Raw genomic sequence first — 17699 nt, 5'->3', positions numbered from 1 at the left:
TCATATAGAATCATAGAATCCCTACAGTGCAGAAGGTGGCCATTCAGCCCACCAAATTGGCACTGACCCTTTGAATAAGCACTTTACCTATTTGTGAGTGTCCAACGCACCCTATCCCCCTAATCCCATAACCTAGGCATCTTTTGCTGGCAGAGAAATTCACTGCTCCTGCCGCTGCCAATTGTAATTTCCACTGAAGTCATCCCACACCTCCGGGAAGCCTACAGATTGGGGTACATTGCTGGTGGGACCAAAGGATCCCAATACTACTGAACGGCTGGAGAATTCTGGTCTATGTCTATTTTTAATGCTCTTAGCCACCTATCTTTCAAATGCTTTGTATGTATGACCTTGTTCTGCCTTTAGATGTCTAAGCCTCTGTCTATGGGCTTCTGGAACTCATTCATATACACTTAAAATGTTATTTCCAATGTTCTTTCTCATGATAGCCCCCAGATACCTCCTCTGACAACCCCTTCACAAGCTCTACCTGCTAATTTTGATTGAACCAACATTACCCACATGATTTTTGGCCAATTCAATTGTTTAGCTACTTTCTCAAATGAGATAAGGAATGCTTCCACATCTTTCTCCTCAAACCTTGGCAGTGCGTGAACATACTTAAACATATCCCACTACGATATCGACCAGGAAGGGTTGGTTACTCCTCCCTCTGGATTTTCCTGACTGTCTGCCTTTAATATGAAATGAAATGAAATGAAAATCGCTTATTGTCACGAGTAGACTTCAATGAAGTTACTGTGAAAAGCCCCTAGTCGCCACATTCCGGCGCCTGTCCGGGGAGGCTGTTACGGGAATCGAACTGTGCTGCTGGCCTGCTTGGTCTGCTTTCAAAGCCAGCGATTTAGCCCAGTGTGCTAAACCATTTCTCACATTTATCACAGACCCAAAGTGCGCTAAATATTCCAGTTGTAGTCTCAACAAAACCCCGGATAACTAGCAAGACTTCCTTGTTCTTATACTTTGAACCCTTGAAATTAAAGGCATTTCTTTTCCTAACAACAGGTTGGAATTGAAGGTATTTGCCTCACGAATTACATCGTTCAGGAACACAAGAAAGCTCAACGGATTACTATCACCAAATCAAAAGACTTGAACAACTGTCAGGAGAAGGTTATGATGTACACGGGATCCGCTTATGCAGACCTCTGCCCTGCCTGCCAACAGGTAACCCTCATCAATTAAGGTTCCTTCTTTTCTGATGAAGACAGTTATCCACAAACCTCATAATAAAGACAAGGGATAGAGTTTTTGATTGGCTACAATCAGGAAATTTTTCCCCAGATGTGATCAAAATCATGCTGATTTGATTGAGCTTTTGTTAAAATTGATTTGCAAAATCTGCAAAATCTTGCTTGAGCCAGAGAAATTGGTCAACATAACGGAGTGCAATTATTTCCTTTTTCTCTTTATAAAGTACTTCTTAATACATCTGAAAATGATAATCTGATCAGCAACAATGGGCATTGTTAATAGTGATATCCTATTCTTCATCTTTAAGTTATGTTACAACACACTGGGCTGGTCCGCCGTCAATTCCAGCCCCACTTAGCCCAGAGTCGCAACACAGAGGAAATTAAATTTTATTTAAAATACCCGAGGCCCATTGTTGAGTCAAGTAAACTAAAGTTATCAGGTCTGGAAATTTACAACACAAATAATGTTTTATTATGTACAGTAATATGATTAAATGGACGGAAAATGTAACTGGCTATCTAAAGTCCCCCTTCCGTTGGCAGCACGGTGCCACAGTGGTTAGCACAGTTGCTTCACAGCTCCAGGGTCCCAGGTTCGATTCCCAGCTTGGGTCACTGTCTGTGCGGAGTCTGCATGTTCTCCCCATGTCTGTGTGAGTTTCTTCCGGGTGCTCCGGTTTCCTCCCACAGTCCAAAGATGTGCAGGTTAGGTGGATTGGTCATGCTAAATTCTCCTTTGTGTCCAAAGGTTAGGTGGGTTTATGGGAATAAGGTGGAGGCATGGGCTTAAGTGGGGTGCTCTTTCCAAGGGCCAGTGCAGAACCGATGGGCCGAATGGCTTCCTTCTGCACTGTAAATTCTATGATTCTATTCCTAACTACCCCCTCTCTGTACACATAGACAAACAACACAGAGAGGAAAGGGGTGGAAATGGAAAGGATACTTTAATAAAAAGAACAGGATAAGGATCTCTGATGCACTGTGATGACTTCCAGTCAATGCCTTTCTGAAGTTCAGGCTTTCGTTTTGGTACCTCTTCCTTCTAGGCATAAGATGGTTCTCACTGGCAAGGTTGTCTACCTTCTCTGCTGACTCAGCATCATTTCAGGTTCACAGCAAAGGATGTGTTAGTCACTCAATGCTTTCAGAGCAATAGTGCAGTTCATTTGCTTCAACAAGCAGGAGAGAGAGTGTTCCTGTTACTTCTAAGGTCTAAACACTTCCGCTCAGCTTTCTCTGAAAGTATCATGCAGGAACCAATCATTGACTATTGTCAGACAGAACACTGTCCCTGGACAACCCACCAGTTGCTAGCCAACCAATCAATCCGAATCCCTCAAAATGTAGTTCCTAAGATCCACTCGGTGCCGAGGAGTCTGGCTTCTCCTCTCCAAATGGAAAAGCTGGGAACACAGTGTCCTGATAAGCAGGCTGTTTCACTTTGAATCTGCTGCTTAAATGCACATCCCCAATTATGGGTCTACGGATCACAAGGATAAACACAAGCAGTTCTTAGGTGTAACTCATCGGTGTCTAAAATTCCCCAATCTTCAGTCCTGGTTCAGCTAATACTGCCGAGGTTGCACTTTTGTTACTGATGTAAACGAGTGGGAAGTCTATCCCCAAATCATTATGGGCAGAATTTTACAAAGAAAATTACAGCACAGGAACAGGCCCTTCGGCCCTCCCAGCCTGCGCCGATCCAGATCCTTTATCTAAAACCTGTCTCCTATTTTCCAAGGTCTACTTCCCTCTGTTCTCCGCCCGTTCATATACCTGTCTAGATGCATCTTAAATGATGCTATCGTGCCCGCCTCTACCACCTCCGCTGGTAAAGCGTTCCAGGCACCCACCACCCTCTGCGTAAAAAACTTTCCACGCACATCTCCCTTAAACTTTTCCCCTCTCACCTTGAAATCGTGACCCCTTGTAATTGACACCCCCACTCTTGGAAAAAGCTTGTTGCTATCCCCCCCTGTCCATACCTCTCATATATTTGTAGACCTCAATCAGGTCCCCCCTAAACCTCCATCTTTCCAACGAAAACAATCCTAATCTACTCAACCTTTCTTCATAGCTAGCACCCTCCATACCAGGCAACATCCTGGCGAACCTCCTCTGCACCCTCTCCAAAGCATCCACATCCTTCTGGTAATGTGGCGACCAGAACTGCACACAGTATTCCAAATGTGGCCTAACCAAAGTCCTATACAACTGTAACATGACCTGCCGACTCTTGTACTCAATACCCGTCCGATGAAGGCAAGCATGCTGTATGCCTTCTTGACCACTCTATCAACCTGCGTTGCCACCTTCAGGGTACAATGGACCTGAACTCTCAGGCCTCTCTGTACATCAATTTTCCCCAAGACCCTTCCATTGACCATATAGTCCGCTCTTGAATTTGATCTTCCAAAATGCATCACCTCGCATTTGCCTGGATTGAACTCCATCTGCCATTCCTCTGCCCAACTTTGCAATCTATCTATATTTTGTTGTATTCTCTGACAGTCCTCCTCGCTATCTGCAACTCCACCAATCTTAGTATCATCTGCAAACTTGATAATCAGACCACCTATACCTTCCTCCAGGTCATTTATGTAGATCACAAACAACAGTGGTCCGAGCACGGATCCCTGTGGAACACCACTAGTCACTCTTCTCTATTTTGAGACACTCCCTTCCACCACTACTCTCTGTCTCCTGTTACCCAGCCAGTTCTTTATCCATCTAGCTAGTACACCCTGAACTCCATACGACTTCACTTTTTCCATTAACCTGCCATGGGAAACTTTATCAAATGCTTTACTGAAGTCCATGTATATGACATCTACAGCCCTTCCCTCATCAATTAACTTTCTCACGTCCTCAAAGAATTCTATTAGGTTTGTAAGACATGACCTTCCCTGCACAAAACCATCCTGCCTATCACTGATAAGTCTATTTTCTTCCAAATGTGAATAGATCCTATCCCTCAGTATCTTCTCCAACAGTTTGCCTACCACTGACGTCAAGCTCACAGGTCTATGATTCCCTGGATTATCCCTGCTACCCTTCTTAAACAAAGGGACAACATTAGCAATTCTCCAGTCCTCCGGGACCTCACCCCCGTGCTCAAGGATGCTGCAAAGATATGTATTAAGGCCCCAGCTATTTTGTCCCTCGCTTCCCTCGAAACCTGGGAATAGATCCCATCCGGTCCTGGGGACTTGTCCACCTTAATGTCTTTTAGACTACCCAAAACCTCCCCCTTCCTTATGCCGACATGACCTAGAGTATTTAAACATCCATCCCTAGCCTCAACATCCATCATGTCCCTCTCCTTGGTGAATACCAATTCAAAGTACTCATTAAGAAGCTCACTCACTTCCTCTGACACCACGCATAAATTCCCTCTTTTGTCTTTAAGTGGGCCAATCCTTTCTCTAGTTACCCTCTTGCTCCTTATATACGAATAAAAGGCTTTGGGATTTTCCTTAACCCTGTTAGCCAAAGATATTTCATGACTCCTTTGAGCCCTCTTTATTGCGCGTTTGAGATTCGTCCTACTTTCCCGATATTCCTCCAAAGCTTCATCAGTTTTGAGTTGCCTCGATCTTATGAATGCTTCCTTTTTCATCTTAGCTAGTCTCACAATTTCACCCGTCATCCATGGTTCCCTAATCTTGCCATTTCTATCTCTCATTTTCACAGGAACATGTCTGTCCTGCACTCTAATCAACCTTTCCTTAAAAGACTCCCACATTTCAAATGTGGATTTACCCTTAAACAGCTGCTCCCAATCCACATTCCCGAGCTCCTGCCGAATTTTGTTATACTCTGCCTTTCCCCAATTTAGCACTCTTCCTTTCGGACCCCTCTTGTCCTTGTCCATGAGTATTCTAAAACTTACGGAATTGTGATCGCTATTCCCAAAGTAATCACCGACTGAAACATCAACCACCTGGCCGGGATCATTCCCCAATACCAGGTCCAGTATGGCCCCTTCCCGAGTTGGACTATTTACATACTGCTCTAAAAAACTCTCCTGGATGCTCCTTACAAACTCTGCTCCATCTACGCCTCCAACACTACATGAGTTCCATTCAATGTTGGGGAAGTTAAAATCTCCCATCACAACCACCCTATTGTTCCGACATTTTTCAATAATCTGTCTACATATTTGTACCTCTACTTCATGCTCGCTTTTGGGAGGCCTGTAGTAAAGTCCCAACAATGTTACTGCATCCTTCCTATTCCTTAGCTCTATCCATATTGCCTCAGTGCTCGAATCCTCCATCGTGCCCTACTTAATCACAGCTGTGATATCATCTCTGACGAGTAATGCAACTCCTCCCCCCCTTCTACCTCTCTCTCTATCCCTCCTGAAGCATCTATACTCTGGGATATTCAGTTGCCAATCCTGCCCTTCCCTCAAACAAGTCTCAGTAATACCAATACGTTTCCTCCAAGGGGGGTTCGTAGGCGGGGAGGGGGGGCTGGGGGGGGAGGTTAAAAGTGAATGGATGGGATTCTCCCTGGGGTCTCTCCCACCCTGATCCAGATGCTTGGGCAGGACAGCACCTTGGTTGATATACCCGCCCACTTACCTATTAAGACCCTTAAGTGTCCATTTAATGGCTACTTATGGGCTTTCCCAGCTAGTCTCAGTTTTTAAGCCAACTTCCTTCCAGATCTAGGCGATTCAGCCCTCCCTCCACCCGCCATCCCCCTGCCCCCCAGCCTACCCCCAATACCACTATCACTACACACCCTCCCCCCACCTCAATGCATCCCCATCTCTTCCACTCCCAGGACCCTCGCGACTTACCTTGTGGACGGTCCCAGGACTGTGTTCCAGGAAGAGTGCTGCAGTACCTCTTCTGACCAATGCAGTGCTGTGCCTGGATGGGTTGGAGAGCTGTTGTGGGGATAAGGGGTGAAATTCTCCGACCCCCAGCAGGGCCGGAGAATCGCCCGGGGCCGCCGAAAATCCCGCCTCCGCCGTGGCAGAAATTCTCCACCACCCGGAAATTGGCGGGGGCGGGAATCACGCCCCGCTGATCGGCGTGACGTCAGCGCCGATCGGCGAGGCCCATGCGACGATTCTCCGGCCTGCGATGGGCCGAAAACCTGCCGCTGGGAGGCCTCTCCTGCCGCCGAGGTTTGAACCACCTCTGGTGGCGGCGGGATCGGCGGCGCAAGCGGGCCCCCGGGGTCCTGGGGGGAGGCACGGGCCGATCGGACCCCGGGGGGCGTGCCCCCACGGTGGCCAGGCCCGCAACCGGGGCCCACCGATCGGCGGGCTGGCCAGTGCCCTGGGGCCACTCTTTCTCTTCCGCTGCCACCATGGCCTCCGCCATGGCGGAGGCAGAAGAGAATCCCCCAGCGCGCATGCGCGGCTGTGACGTCACCACCGGCGTATGCGCAAACCGAAGAAGGCCTTTCAGCCAGCCCCGGCGCCGGGCGGCAGGCCTGAAAGGCCGCTGGTGCCAGTTTTGGCGCCAGTTGGCGTGGTGCCAACCGCTCCGGCGCGGGCCTAGCCCCCAAAGGTCCGGAGAATTCCGCACCTTTGGGGAGGCCGGACGCCAGAGTGGTTAGCGCCACTCCCCTATGCTGGGACCCCACCATCCTGACCGCTCACCATCCTTAAAATTCTACCCTATATATTCAGATGTGTGGTGAAGTGAAAATAACACTGCTTTATCTCGAGGATAGATTGAGGTAGTTAAACCTCTGACCTTCTTTTATGACTTAACCCCTGCCTCAGGCCATCTACTGCCGAAGCCCTCACCTATGCCTTCGTTACCTCCAGGCTCAATAGTTCCAGTGCACTCCTGGCTAACCTCCCACATTGCAGCCTCTATAAACTTGAGGTCATTCAAAATTCTGCCATCTTGTCCGAATCACACCAAGTCCTATTTTCCCATCATTCCTGAAATCACTGGTCTGCAGGTGACCAATGCCTCACTTTTAAAATTTGTATCCTTGTCTTCAAATCCTCACCCCTCCCTATCTTTTTAATCCCCTTGAACGCAACTACCTCTGAGACATCCGTGCTTCAATTCTGGCCTCTTAACCTTCCTGGATTTTAATCACTCCACCAATACTGGATTTGGTGAGGACCTAGTTCTGGAATTCCCTCATTAAATCTCTCCACCTCACTAACTTATTTTTCTCCTTTAAGACTCTCTTATTTAAGACTCCCTGAATCTTTAAGACTCCCTGACTCTTTAAGACTCTCTGACTCTTTAAGACTCTCTTTAAGACTCTCTGACTCTCTTTAAGACTCTCTTTAAGACTCTCTGACTCTCTTTAAGACTCTCTTTAAGACTCTCTGACTCTCTTTAAGACTCTCTTTAAGACTCTCTGACTCTTTAAGGCTCTCCTAAAACCTAACTCCATGACCAGGGGTTTCCTCGGGGTGCTCCGGTTTCCTTCCACAAGTCCCGAAAGATGTGCTTGTTAGGTGAATTGGACATTCTGAATTCTCCGTCAGTGTATCCGAACAGGCGTCAGAGTGTGGCAACTAGAGGCTTTTCGCTGTAACTTCATTGCAGTGTTAATGTAAGCCTACTTGTGACACTAATAAAGATTATTATTATAAGCTTTTGGTTCTTGTTCAAGTGGCTCCCGTAAAACGCATTGAATCATTTTATTACTTTAAAGTTTCTGTGTAAATATAAATTGTTACTGAACCTACCAATCGAGGGTCATGCAATGGTAACACAATATTATTTCCTACCTTCAGAGAAGTAGGAATATACGGGCATCTGCTACTTCCACCCTTGTCCTGAAACCTACCGCAACTGGGGCAATTCTTCAGGAAGCCAAGGTTCGAGAAGTGCATCAGTTTACACCGTTCCATGAACGTGAGGGAGCCGCCATATTGGAAGCAAGGTTAGCCTTTGAAAGCGGCCCATTGACCCATTCATTTTCAATGGTCCACTTAACATTTTAATTTCTCATCATCTCTGGAATTAAGTATGTGGGGATATAGTGACGTGCTGGTAATGTCACTAAGCTAGTAATGCAGGGGCCCAGGCTCTGGAGGAACACAGGTTCGAATCCCACCATGGCAGCTGGTGCAATTTGAATTTAAGTCATAAAATCTGGAATTTAAAATTGATGGTGACCATGACAACTGCCATTGAGTGTTGTGAGAGCCTATCTGGTTCATGTAGGTTTGGTTTGTGTGTGACTCCATATCCACAGCAATGTGGTTAACTCTTATATACCCTCTCAGATGGCCTAGCAAGCCACTCAGCTGATGGACAACTAAAGATGGGCAAAAAATGTTGGCCTTGTCAATGACACCCACATCTCATGAAAGAATAAATTATATTTCCTTCTGTTTGAGATTGAGTATGAATGGTTTCTGTTAAAAAGCCTCTTATTATTTCCAACTTCTTAGAAGATAGAATATAGAACATACAGTGCAGAAGGAGGCCATTCAGCCCATCGAGTCTGCACCAACCCACTTAAGGCCTCACTTCCAACCGATCCCCGTAACCCAATAACCGTTCCTAGCCTTTTTGGTCACTCAGGGCAATTTATCATGGCCAATCCACCTAACCACCTAACTATCTAATCCGGATTGTCTCCTGTCTCATGTTGTTTTATTTTCTCCTCTCGCCACATTGTCTGTAACTTCTCTTCATTTGATTTCCAGGCAACACCTCAGGCTGGTTGCTATCAAGGCTGCAGTAATACACGAACTGCAACTTGAGTCTGTGGAACGAGGAACATTGAAATATCACTTTGACAAGAAAATACTGCACAAACCAATAAAATTGATGAAACCCCAGAATGTGGAAAAAGTGGTAAATGTCACCAAAAATACTCTTACTCCATCTGGGGAAGCTATAAAGATCATAAGAACATATGCAATAGAAGCAGTAGTGGCTCACACAGCTCCTTGAGTCGGCTCTGCCATTCCATAAAATCACAGCTGAACTTCTTATTTAACTCCAATTTCCTGCACCATCGATGTGCCATCAATGAACAGAAGACAAGTAGTGAACGTAACTGAGGCTTTAATGAACTAAACAGAAAGCTTCCTGGCCTCTGATCCCGAACTGGGGCAGGGCCGGAGGTCAGCCACCTTTATACCGAGCCTGAGGGGAGGCGGAGCCATCGGACAGTGGTTTACCACATTACCATATTACATGTAATACAGTAGCCGTTTACCACAATACACATATTATATACTACAGTGGTTGACCACAACTATCCCCATTTAACTTGATTCCTTTAGCACTCAAGAACATCCTAAACTTGAGTATACCGAGTGACAGATCTTCCCATGCCTCTCTGGGTAGATATTTCCAAATGTTCGTAATCCCCTGAGTGAAGAAAAACATTCTCAGTTCACCCCAAACGAGAAACCTTTCATAGAACATAGAACATACATAAATAACTGCGCCCTTATTCGGAGACTATGAGCGAGACTTTCCAGTCCAGTCAGTGGTGAACATTGTTGCGGGCAGTGCAGGAAAGCCTGGTTGGTTGACTTTTAGCCACTCTCCGGGTGTTCCTGTCCTGCCTGTGCTGATACCCGCCACCAGCAGGACCATAAAATCCTGACCCATGATTACCAGGCTTTTTAGTCGGGGTGGCACGTCTTACCATCTAACTTGCCAAAGGATTTCACCTCTTATTCTTCCAAACGGCAGGAAAAGTAGATCTCTTCAGCTCCATATCTCCTCACAGGGCTGCATTCTTTTTTTTTAATAAACATTTTATTGAGGTATTTTTTTGGTGATGTAACAGCAGCAATATAAACAATGTACATGAAAATATAAACATAGTGCAAATGCTAACTCCCTCCCCAACAGGTCCCACCATTAATTAACCCCCTAATCTACGCTAACCTAACCCCCCCCCAATCATGCCCCCCGCTGACGATTAATTATCCGCGAAGAAGTCGACGAACGGTTGCCACCTCCGGGCGAACCCTAACATTGACCCTCTCAAGGCGACCTTAATTTTCTCCAAACAGAGAAAGTTAGCCATGTCCGATAGCCAGGTCTCTGACTTCGGGGGCCTGGAGTCCCTCCATGCTAGTAATACCCACCTCCGGGCTATCAGGGAAGCAAAGGCCAGAACGTCTGCCTCTTTCTCCTCCTGGATTCCCGGATCCTGCGACACCCTGAAAATCACCACCTCTGGACTTAATGCCACATTTGTTTTAAATACCTTGGACATGAGGTCAGCAAACCCCCGCCAAAATCCCCTCAACTTTGGACATGCCCAGAACATGTGGACATCGTTCGCTGTCCCTCCCGCACATTTTGCGCACTCTTAGCCCACAAATCAATCTCATGACTTTCATTGCTCCCAGTCTGTGACAAGTATATGCTTCCCTGGGTTGTGGAGATTAAAAATTTGTATTCCAGGTATGGTCTGATCATGTAGAGCCCTATTTGATTGCAGCAAGACTGCCTTACTTCAACCCCATCCCCACTTGTAGCAAGAGATAACATACCATTTACCTTTGTTAACTACACTGGTATAGTAACTTTCTGTGATCCATCTGCAGGATCACCCAATCCCAGTAAATACCAACATTTACTTTTGAAACATATGCTACCTTTCCATTGTTAGTAACAAAGTGGCTAATTTCACATTTGCCCACATTGTACCCCATCTGCCACCTCAGCTCGTAGCTGAACAGTTCCTCCGTTATGTGATGTACGAAAGACACTGAAGTGTGCCCTGATAAAAGTCTTTAAAAATGATGGAGTGATTTGACAGGATAGACAGAGTGATGTTTCCACCTGTGGGGAGACCAGAATGTGCCATCATTGTTGTAAGATAGTCCCCCACAATGCCAAAGGGGAACTTCATCCCAACCCTGGCGGGAATGCAGAATTCACTACCCCCTGAAGGAGGTGAGGAGGATAACATAGATGCTTTCAACGTGAAGTCCTGATCGACGTGTAGGAAAGGAAAGGATAAAGAATATGACAATGGGATGAGATAATGTAAAATATAAATGTCGCCACAGTCCTAGGGGGCCATAGGCTGCTCGCCCCTTTGAGAGCTGACTGGCGGTGATTTAACCTGAGGATCACCACATCAGGCAAGTTTGAGAAGGTGGGGCCTTCATGAATAACCTCAGCCAGTGCGGGAATTGAACCCGCGCTGTTAGCTCCGCTCCGCATCACAAACCAGCCGTCCAACGGCTGAGCGGAGCGATCAAAGGAGGCCTAACTGATTTATTGAGCCATGCCTGTGCTGTTTGAGAATGGGCGGTCTGTGGTGGATGGGGTGCATGTCAAAGGTGGGGGTGGCCTGTATTTTCTCGGCACTCGCTCGGCTGTCGTCCGTGTCGCATCTCCCTGTCTCGACCGTTGTATGTGTTTCAGCGACATGGTTGATCCAGCCTGTTGATTTAGCCATGCGTGTCTCAGTACACATGGCAAGCACTTGCGTTCTTTACTTCAAGCACACCCCCATTATAGGAGACAAAGTGCGGCCACTTTGCTTTACTTGGTCACCGAGTGATACCAAAAAGAAGGGCCGAAGGACGAGCTTGCGGAGCACGAACCAGTTGGCTGAATGGCCTGTTTCTGTGTTGCTAAATTCGAAGTAGTTTTCTGTAACTTTCCTTTCCTTGTAGATTCTGGAGACCCTGAAAAACTTGGAATTGCACAACCAGGAGAAGGTCCATGCCGACACACCAGCTAAATTTCTGCAGCTTGTACAACTTCTTCGCTCCACAACAGATGAGGCCATTGCATCCGTGTGGAGAAATTCCGAAAACAACCAGTTACGGTAAATAGCTCACTCCGGCACTGCTAACTGACTGATTCACACACAATGGGCGAAATTCTCCGACCCATCGCCCGGGGCTGCCGAAAATCCCGCCCCCGCCGTGGCAGAAATTCTCCGCCACCCGGGAATTGGCAAGGGCGGGAAACGCGCCGCACCGAGCGACGAGCCCCCTGCGGCGATTCTCCGGCCCGCGATGGGCCGAAGTCCCGCCGCTGGGAGGCCTCTCCCGCCACCTCTGGTGGCGGCGGGATCGGCGGCGCGAGCAGGTCCCTGGGGTCCTGGGGGGGGCACGGGCCAATCGGACCCCGGGGGGTGCCCCCACGGTAGCCAGGCCCGCGATCGGGGCCCACCGATCGGCGGGCGAGCCAGTGCCATGGGGGCACTCTTTGCCTTCCGCCGCCGCCACGGCCTCCACCATGGCGAACGCGGAAGTGAATCCCCCAGTGCGCATGCGCCGGCGCATGCTCCAGCGCGGGCCTAGCCCCTCAATGTGAGGGCTTGGCCCCCCAAGGTGTGGAGAATTCTGCACCATTGGGGAGGCCCGACGCTGGAGTGGTTGGCGCCACTCCTCTACGCCGGGACCCCCACCCCGCCGGGTAGGGGAGAATCCCGCCCAATATTGTAATGGGCCAGGGTTTAGAGAACGCCAAAGTGTATCATGGCGTTCACCTGACCCACAACTTTTAATAGATTGTGGTATGGGGAGCACACGGCTCACTCGCTTCCTTAAAGATGATAGTGCGGCACATATGTTGTTACTACAAGCTCACCATTAACCAGCAATGCAACCACCAAGCTGCTGACAGACTTTTTTTTAAATTATTCCAAACTTACTCAATAAATACAAAAACGGAATAATCTGGGGAACACTCTCCCCAACTCACAGATCTGCAGTGTGTACAGGTTTATCCCCTTTTTCACCCGGTTCCCACCCCCTTCCACACCGCACCCCCCCACACCTGCGATGAACAACTCCTCCAACATGGGCACGAACAATGTCCACTGGGCCTTAAAGCCTTCCCTCAATTCAAGCTTAATTTTTCCAAGCGGGGAAGGCATATAAATCCCCTAGCCACGGCCAGGCCGCCACTCCTGGAGACGTAGTGAGACGCCATTCCACCAAAATACTTCGGCGGGCAACCAGAGAGGCGAAGGCCACAACGTTTTCCTCCTCCCCTCCATCAGCTCTGAGATTTTTCTATCGTTAAGAAATTATTTTTGTTGTATTTCTGTCCTGATGGGGAGGAATTGAAATTTAAGGGGGAGGGGAGAAATGGTCCTGAGCGTCATTTTGAGTTCAGAGTGTTCTTGTAAGCCTTTCACCTAAGAAATTGTTTTACTGTCTTCGGTTGAAGGTTCTGTGCATGTGTGGGCTTTGGGCAGGCTTGTCCAGTCTGTAAAAGGGTGACCTGTACGCAAGACCTATTTTTCTACTGCTCCTGTTTTCATAATTATTACTGATACTAATATTCTACTAAGTTACTGTTATTGTTCAACTTTGTGATTTATTTATATAAAGAGGTGACTTATTTTACACAACGCATTTGATATCAACTTTGTAGCCTCAAGTTACCATCTACCAAAACATATGAACACACAAACTGGTGAATTAGGAGTAGAAGTAGGCCATTCAGCCCCTCGAGCCTGCTCCGCCATTCAATTACATCATAGCTGATCGGATTGTAGCCTCAACGCCACATTCCGCCGACCCCCTGATAACCTTCGACTCCCTTGTTAGTCAAGAATCTATCTGCCTCAAAAACTATTCATTGGCCCATACTCTGGGGACGAGAGTTCCAAATCTTCACAACCCCCTTGGAAAATGTTTCTCCCTATCCCCATCTTAAATGGGAGGCCCTTTATATTAAAACTGTGTCCCCCAGGTTCCACTCTCTCCCACCATGGGAAATATCCTTTCAGCATCCACCCTGTCCAATCCCCTAATCTTCTATCATTCTTCTAAACTCCAATGGACACAGACTCAGCCAGTCCAACATCTCCACATAAGATAATGCTCGGCCTTTAATTGTGTTAACTACCTCAATTTTAATCATTTACAATCAAGGGAATGCAAGCCTTATCTATGCAACTGGTCAATTTAATCCTTTTAGCCTTGGTATCGTTCTGGTGAATCTGAGCTCACCCCCTCCAAGGCTAACATAACCTCTCTGTGCTGCAATACCCAAAGGAGAACACACTGCTCCAAATAGGCAGCGCGGTAGCACAGTGGTTAGCACGGTTGCTTCACAGCTTCAGGGTCTCAGGTTCGATTCCCGGCTTGGGTCACTGTCTGTGCGGAGTCTGCACCTTCTCCCCGTGTCTGCGTGGGTTTCCTCCGGGTGCTCCGGTTTCCTTCCACAGTCCAAAGATGTCCGGGTTATTGGATTGACCATGATAAATTGCCCTGAGTGTCCAAAAAGGTGAGGTGGGGTTACTGGGTTACAGGGTGGAGGTGTGGGCTTAGGCGAGGCGCTCTTTCCAAGAGTCAGTGCAGACTCGATGGGCCAATACGGGGGCAGTAGCACCTTTAGTTCTATAGATGGCTCTGGCTCTCGCAGTATAGTGGTATCCGTGTTTATACAGGTAGAGATGAGACATCAGGTTCGAGGGAGATTTACAGAATTACTGGCTGGAATTCTCAGGCTGTTGAGATTCTCTGTTTTTGCCGGCAGCGCTCCCCCACACGTGGGTTTCCCGGTGTATGGAGTGGCTTCAATGGGAAATCCCATTGACAAGCGGTGGGGGTAGAGAATCCCATCCCCGGCGAACAGCACAGCTAGCAGGCTGGAGAACCATAGTTTCCCGAGCATGGTCATCCCTCACTTAGATCACATGCAACCTTTTCAGCACCTTATATGTGGCCAAATGCCCAAGCGTTAGTTTACCAAATGACTGTTTATATAGGAGCTGGGCGAGGCCATTCAATCCCTACAACCTACATCTGCAGCTGCAACACTGGCATCTACCCGACGATCTGGAAACTGCCCAGTTATGTCCTGTCCACAAAAATTAGGACAAATCCAACCTGGCCAATTCCGCCCCATCAGTCTACTTTTCCTGATCATCAGTAAAGGGGCGGCACGGTGGCACAGTGGTTAGCACTGCTGCCTCACAGTGCCAGGGACCCAGGTTTATTCCAGCTTAGGTTGGGTGTCTGTGTGGAGTTGGCACATTCTCTCTATGTCTGCGTGGGTTTCCTCCGGATGCTCCAGTTTCCTCCCACAGTCCAGAGATGTGCAGGTTAGGTGGATTGACCATGCTAAATTGTATCCAAGAAGGTTAAGTGGGGTTATGGGGATAGGGCAGGGGCTTGGGCCTGGGGGAGGTACTCCTTCGGTGGGTCAGTGCAGAACCAATGGGCCAAATGGCCTCCTTCCGCACTGTAGGGATTCTATGATTCTGCGAAAATGATGGGGGGGTGGGGGGGGGGGGAATCAACAGTGTTATCAAGTCTCACTTACTCAGTAATACCCTGCTCATTGACACCCAGTTTAGGATCCGCCAGGGTCAGTCAGCTCCTGGCCTCATTACAGCCTTGGTTCACACATGGACAAAAGAGCTGAACTCCAGAGGTGAGATGAGCCCTTGACATCAAGGCAACATTTGATTGAGTGTGGGATCAAGGAGCCTGAGCAAAACTGGAGTCAATGGGAATCAGGGGGTGAAATGTTCTATTGGTTGGAGTCAGATCTGACACAAAGGAAGATGGTTGTGGTGGTTATTGAGGCCAATCATTTCAGTTCCAGGACATCACTGCAGGACTTCGTCAGGGTCGTGTCCTAGGCCCAACCATCTTCAGCTGCTTCATCAATGACCTTTACTCCATTATTAGATCAGAAATGGGGATGTTCGCTGATAACTGCACAATGTTCAGCACCAATCGTGACTCCTCAGACATTAAATGCTCGAGGTGCCCAGATGCAGCAAGACCTGACAATGTTCGGGCTTGGGTTGATAAGTGGCAATTATCATTCACGTCACACAAACATCAGGCAAGGATCATCTCAACAAGAGAGAATCTATCCATCTCCCCATGACATTTAATGGCATTACCATCACTGAATCCCCCACAATAAACATCCTGGGGGTTACCATTGACCAGAAACTGAACTGGTCCAACCATATAAATACTGTGGCTACAAGAGCAGGTCAGAGGCTGGGAATCCTGTGGAGAGTAACTCACCTCCTGACTCCCCCAAAATCAGTCCACCATCCACAAGGACACAAGTCAGGAGTCTGATGGAATACTCCCCACTTGCCTGGATTTATATAGCTCCAGTAACACTGAAAAATTTCAATTCCATCAAGGACAAAGAAGCTGACTTGATTGGCACTCCATCCACTACCTTCTTAATCCCCTCCCTCCACCACCGATGTATAGTGGCAGCAGTGCGTACTATCTATAAGATCAAGATGCACTGCAGCCACTCAGCAAGGTTCCTTCAACAGCACCTTCCAAATCCTCAGCCTCTTCCACCTAGAAGGACAAGGGCAACAGATCCATGGGAACACCACCACCAGGAAGTTCCTCTCCAAGGCACATACCACCCTGACTTGGAATAAAGCACCATTCCTTCACTATCCCTGTCAAAATCCTGAAACTTCCTCCCTAACAGCAGTGTGGGTTCATCTACACCATATGGACTGCAGGGCAATTAAGAATGGGCAATAAATATGAAATGAAATGAAAATGAAAATGAAATGAAAATTGCTTATTGTCACGAGTAGGCTTCAATGAAGTTACTGTGAAAAGCCCCTAGTCGCCACATTCCAGCGCCTGTCCGGGGAGGCTGGTACAGGAATCGAACTGTGCTGCTGGCCTGCTTGGTCTGCTTTTTTAAAAGCCAGCGATTTAGCCTGGTGAGCTAAACCAGCCCCTATACTAAATACTGGCTGAGCCAATGATGCCCACACCCCGTGAAAGAATAAAGAAAAATATGTTCCAATTTTGGATTGAGGTCATGACTGCCATGTGTATAAATGGGGAAAGAGGAAATAAAATAAAATATATGAAAGCAACAAAATGTTCTCCTTTTGTCTTGTGTCACTAGGCGCTGGATTCTGTTTGCACTTCCTGCTGTCGGAACAACAGGCGCACTGAGATTTCTCAAAATCAAAATTCAAAATTTGGACATCACTATGGTTGATGCAGCTCAGGCTTTAGGTGTTGCAATGCATCAAACCACAGCCAACCTTCAAAGCCTATCGATGGTCAGAGTGAGTATGAACGCATGCACTCATAGTTACAAAGATACAACATCACAGGAGGCCATTCGGTCCAGCGTGTCTGTGATGGCTCTTTGTAAGAGTAACCAAATTAGTCGTACTCCTCACTCTATCTCCAAATCCTCCTGTCACATTTTGTCCAATGCCCTTTTGAAAGTTATTGTTGAATCTATTCCTGCCAACCTTTCAGGAAAATACATTCCAGAACACAATAGCTCGCAGCAGATTTCCCCTCTGGTTCTTTTGCTCGCTGCTTTAAATCTGTGTCCCCTGTTCACCAGCCCTTCTGCCATTGGGTACAGTTATCCTCGTTGATTCGATCAAATGCCAATTAATTTAAGGGTGTGGCTGGCTATTGCCCATCTCTTGATTTGAGAATCCCTTTCTCGCTTCTCCAGAGGTCTTGCGGTGCAGTTAGTCGCATTGCTGCCAAAGGCTCTGGGTTTGAGTCCCATTCCAGGACTTGGTGGTCAAGATCATAGAATTTACAGTGCAGAA

General features: G+C 47.6%; 1 protein-coding gene across 1 annotated transcript in view; it reads left to right on the top strand.

The window, feature by feature from the left end:
• Positions 1–17699, top strand: part of LOC119964114 (vitellogenin-like) — a 92936-nt gene that overhangs the window by 13092 nt on the left and 62145 nt on the right. Inside the window, exons 5-9 of the mRNA XM_038793420.1 lie at positions 1027–1188; positions 7948–8096; positions 8869–9019; positions 11821–11975; positions 17027–17192. Coding sequence (XP_038649348.1) covers positions 1027–1188; positions 7948–8096; positions 8869–9019; positions 11821–11975; positions 17027–17192 — 783 coding nt within the window. The remainder of the gene's footprint in view (positions 1–1026; positions 1189–7947; positions 8097–8868; positions 9020–11820; positions 11976–17026; positions 17193–17699) is intronic.

This window comes from Scyliorhinus canicula, chromosome 4, assembly GCF_902713615.1.
Source record: "Scyliorhinus canicula chromosome 4, sScyCan1.1, whole genome shotgun sequence".
In the NCBI taxonomy this organism is placed as follows: Eukaryota; Metazoa; Chordata; class Chondrichthyes; order Carcharhiniformes; family Scyliorhinidae; genus Scyliorhinus; species Scyliorhinus canicula.
The sequence above is the reverse complement of the archived record's forward strand: the minus strand, read 5'-3'. Positions and strand labels throughout refer to the sequence as shown.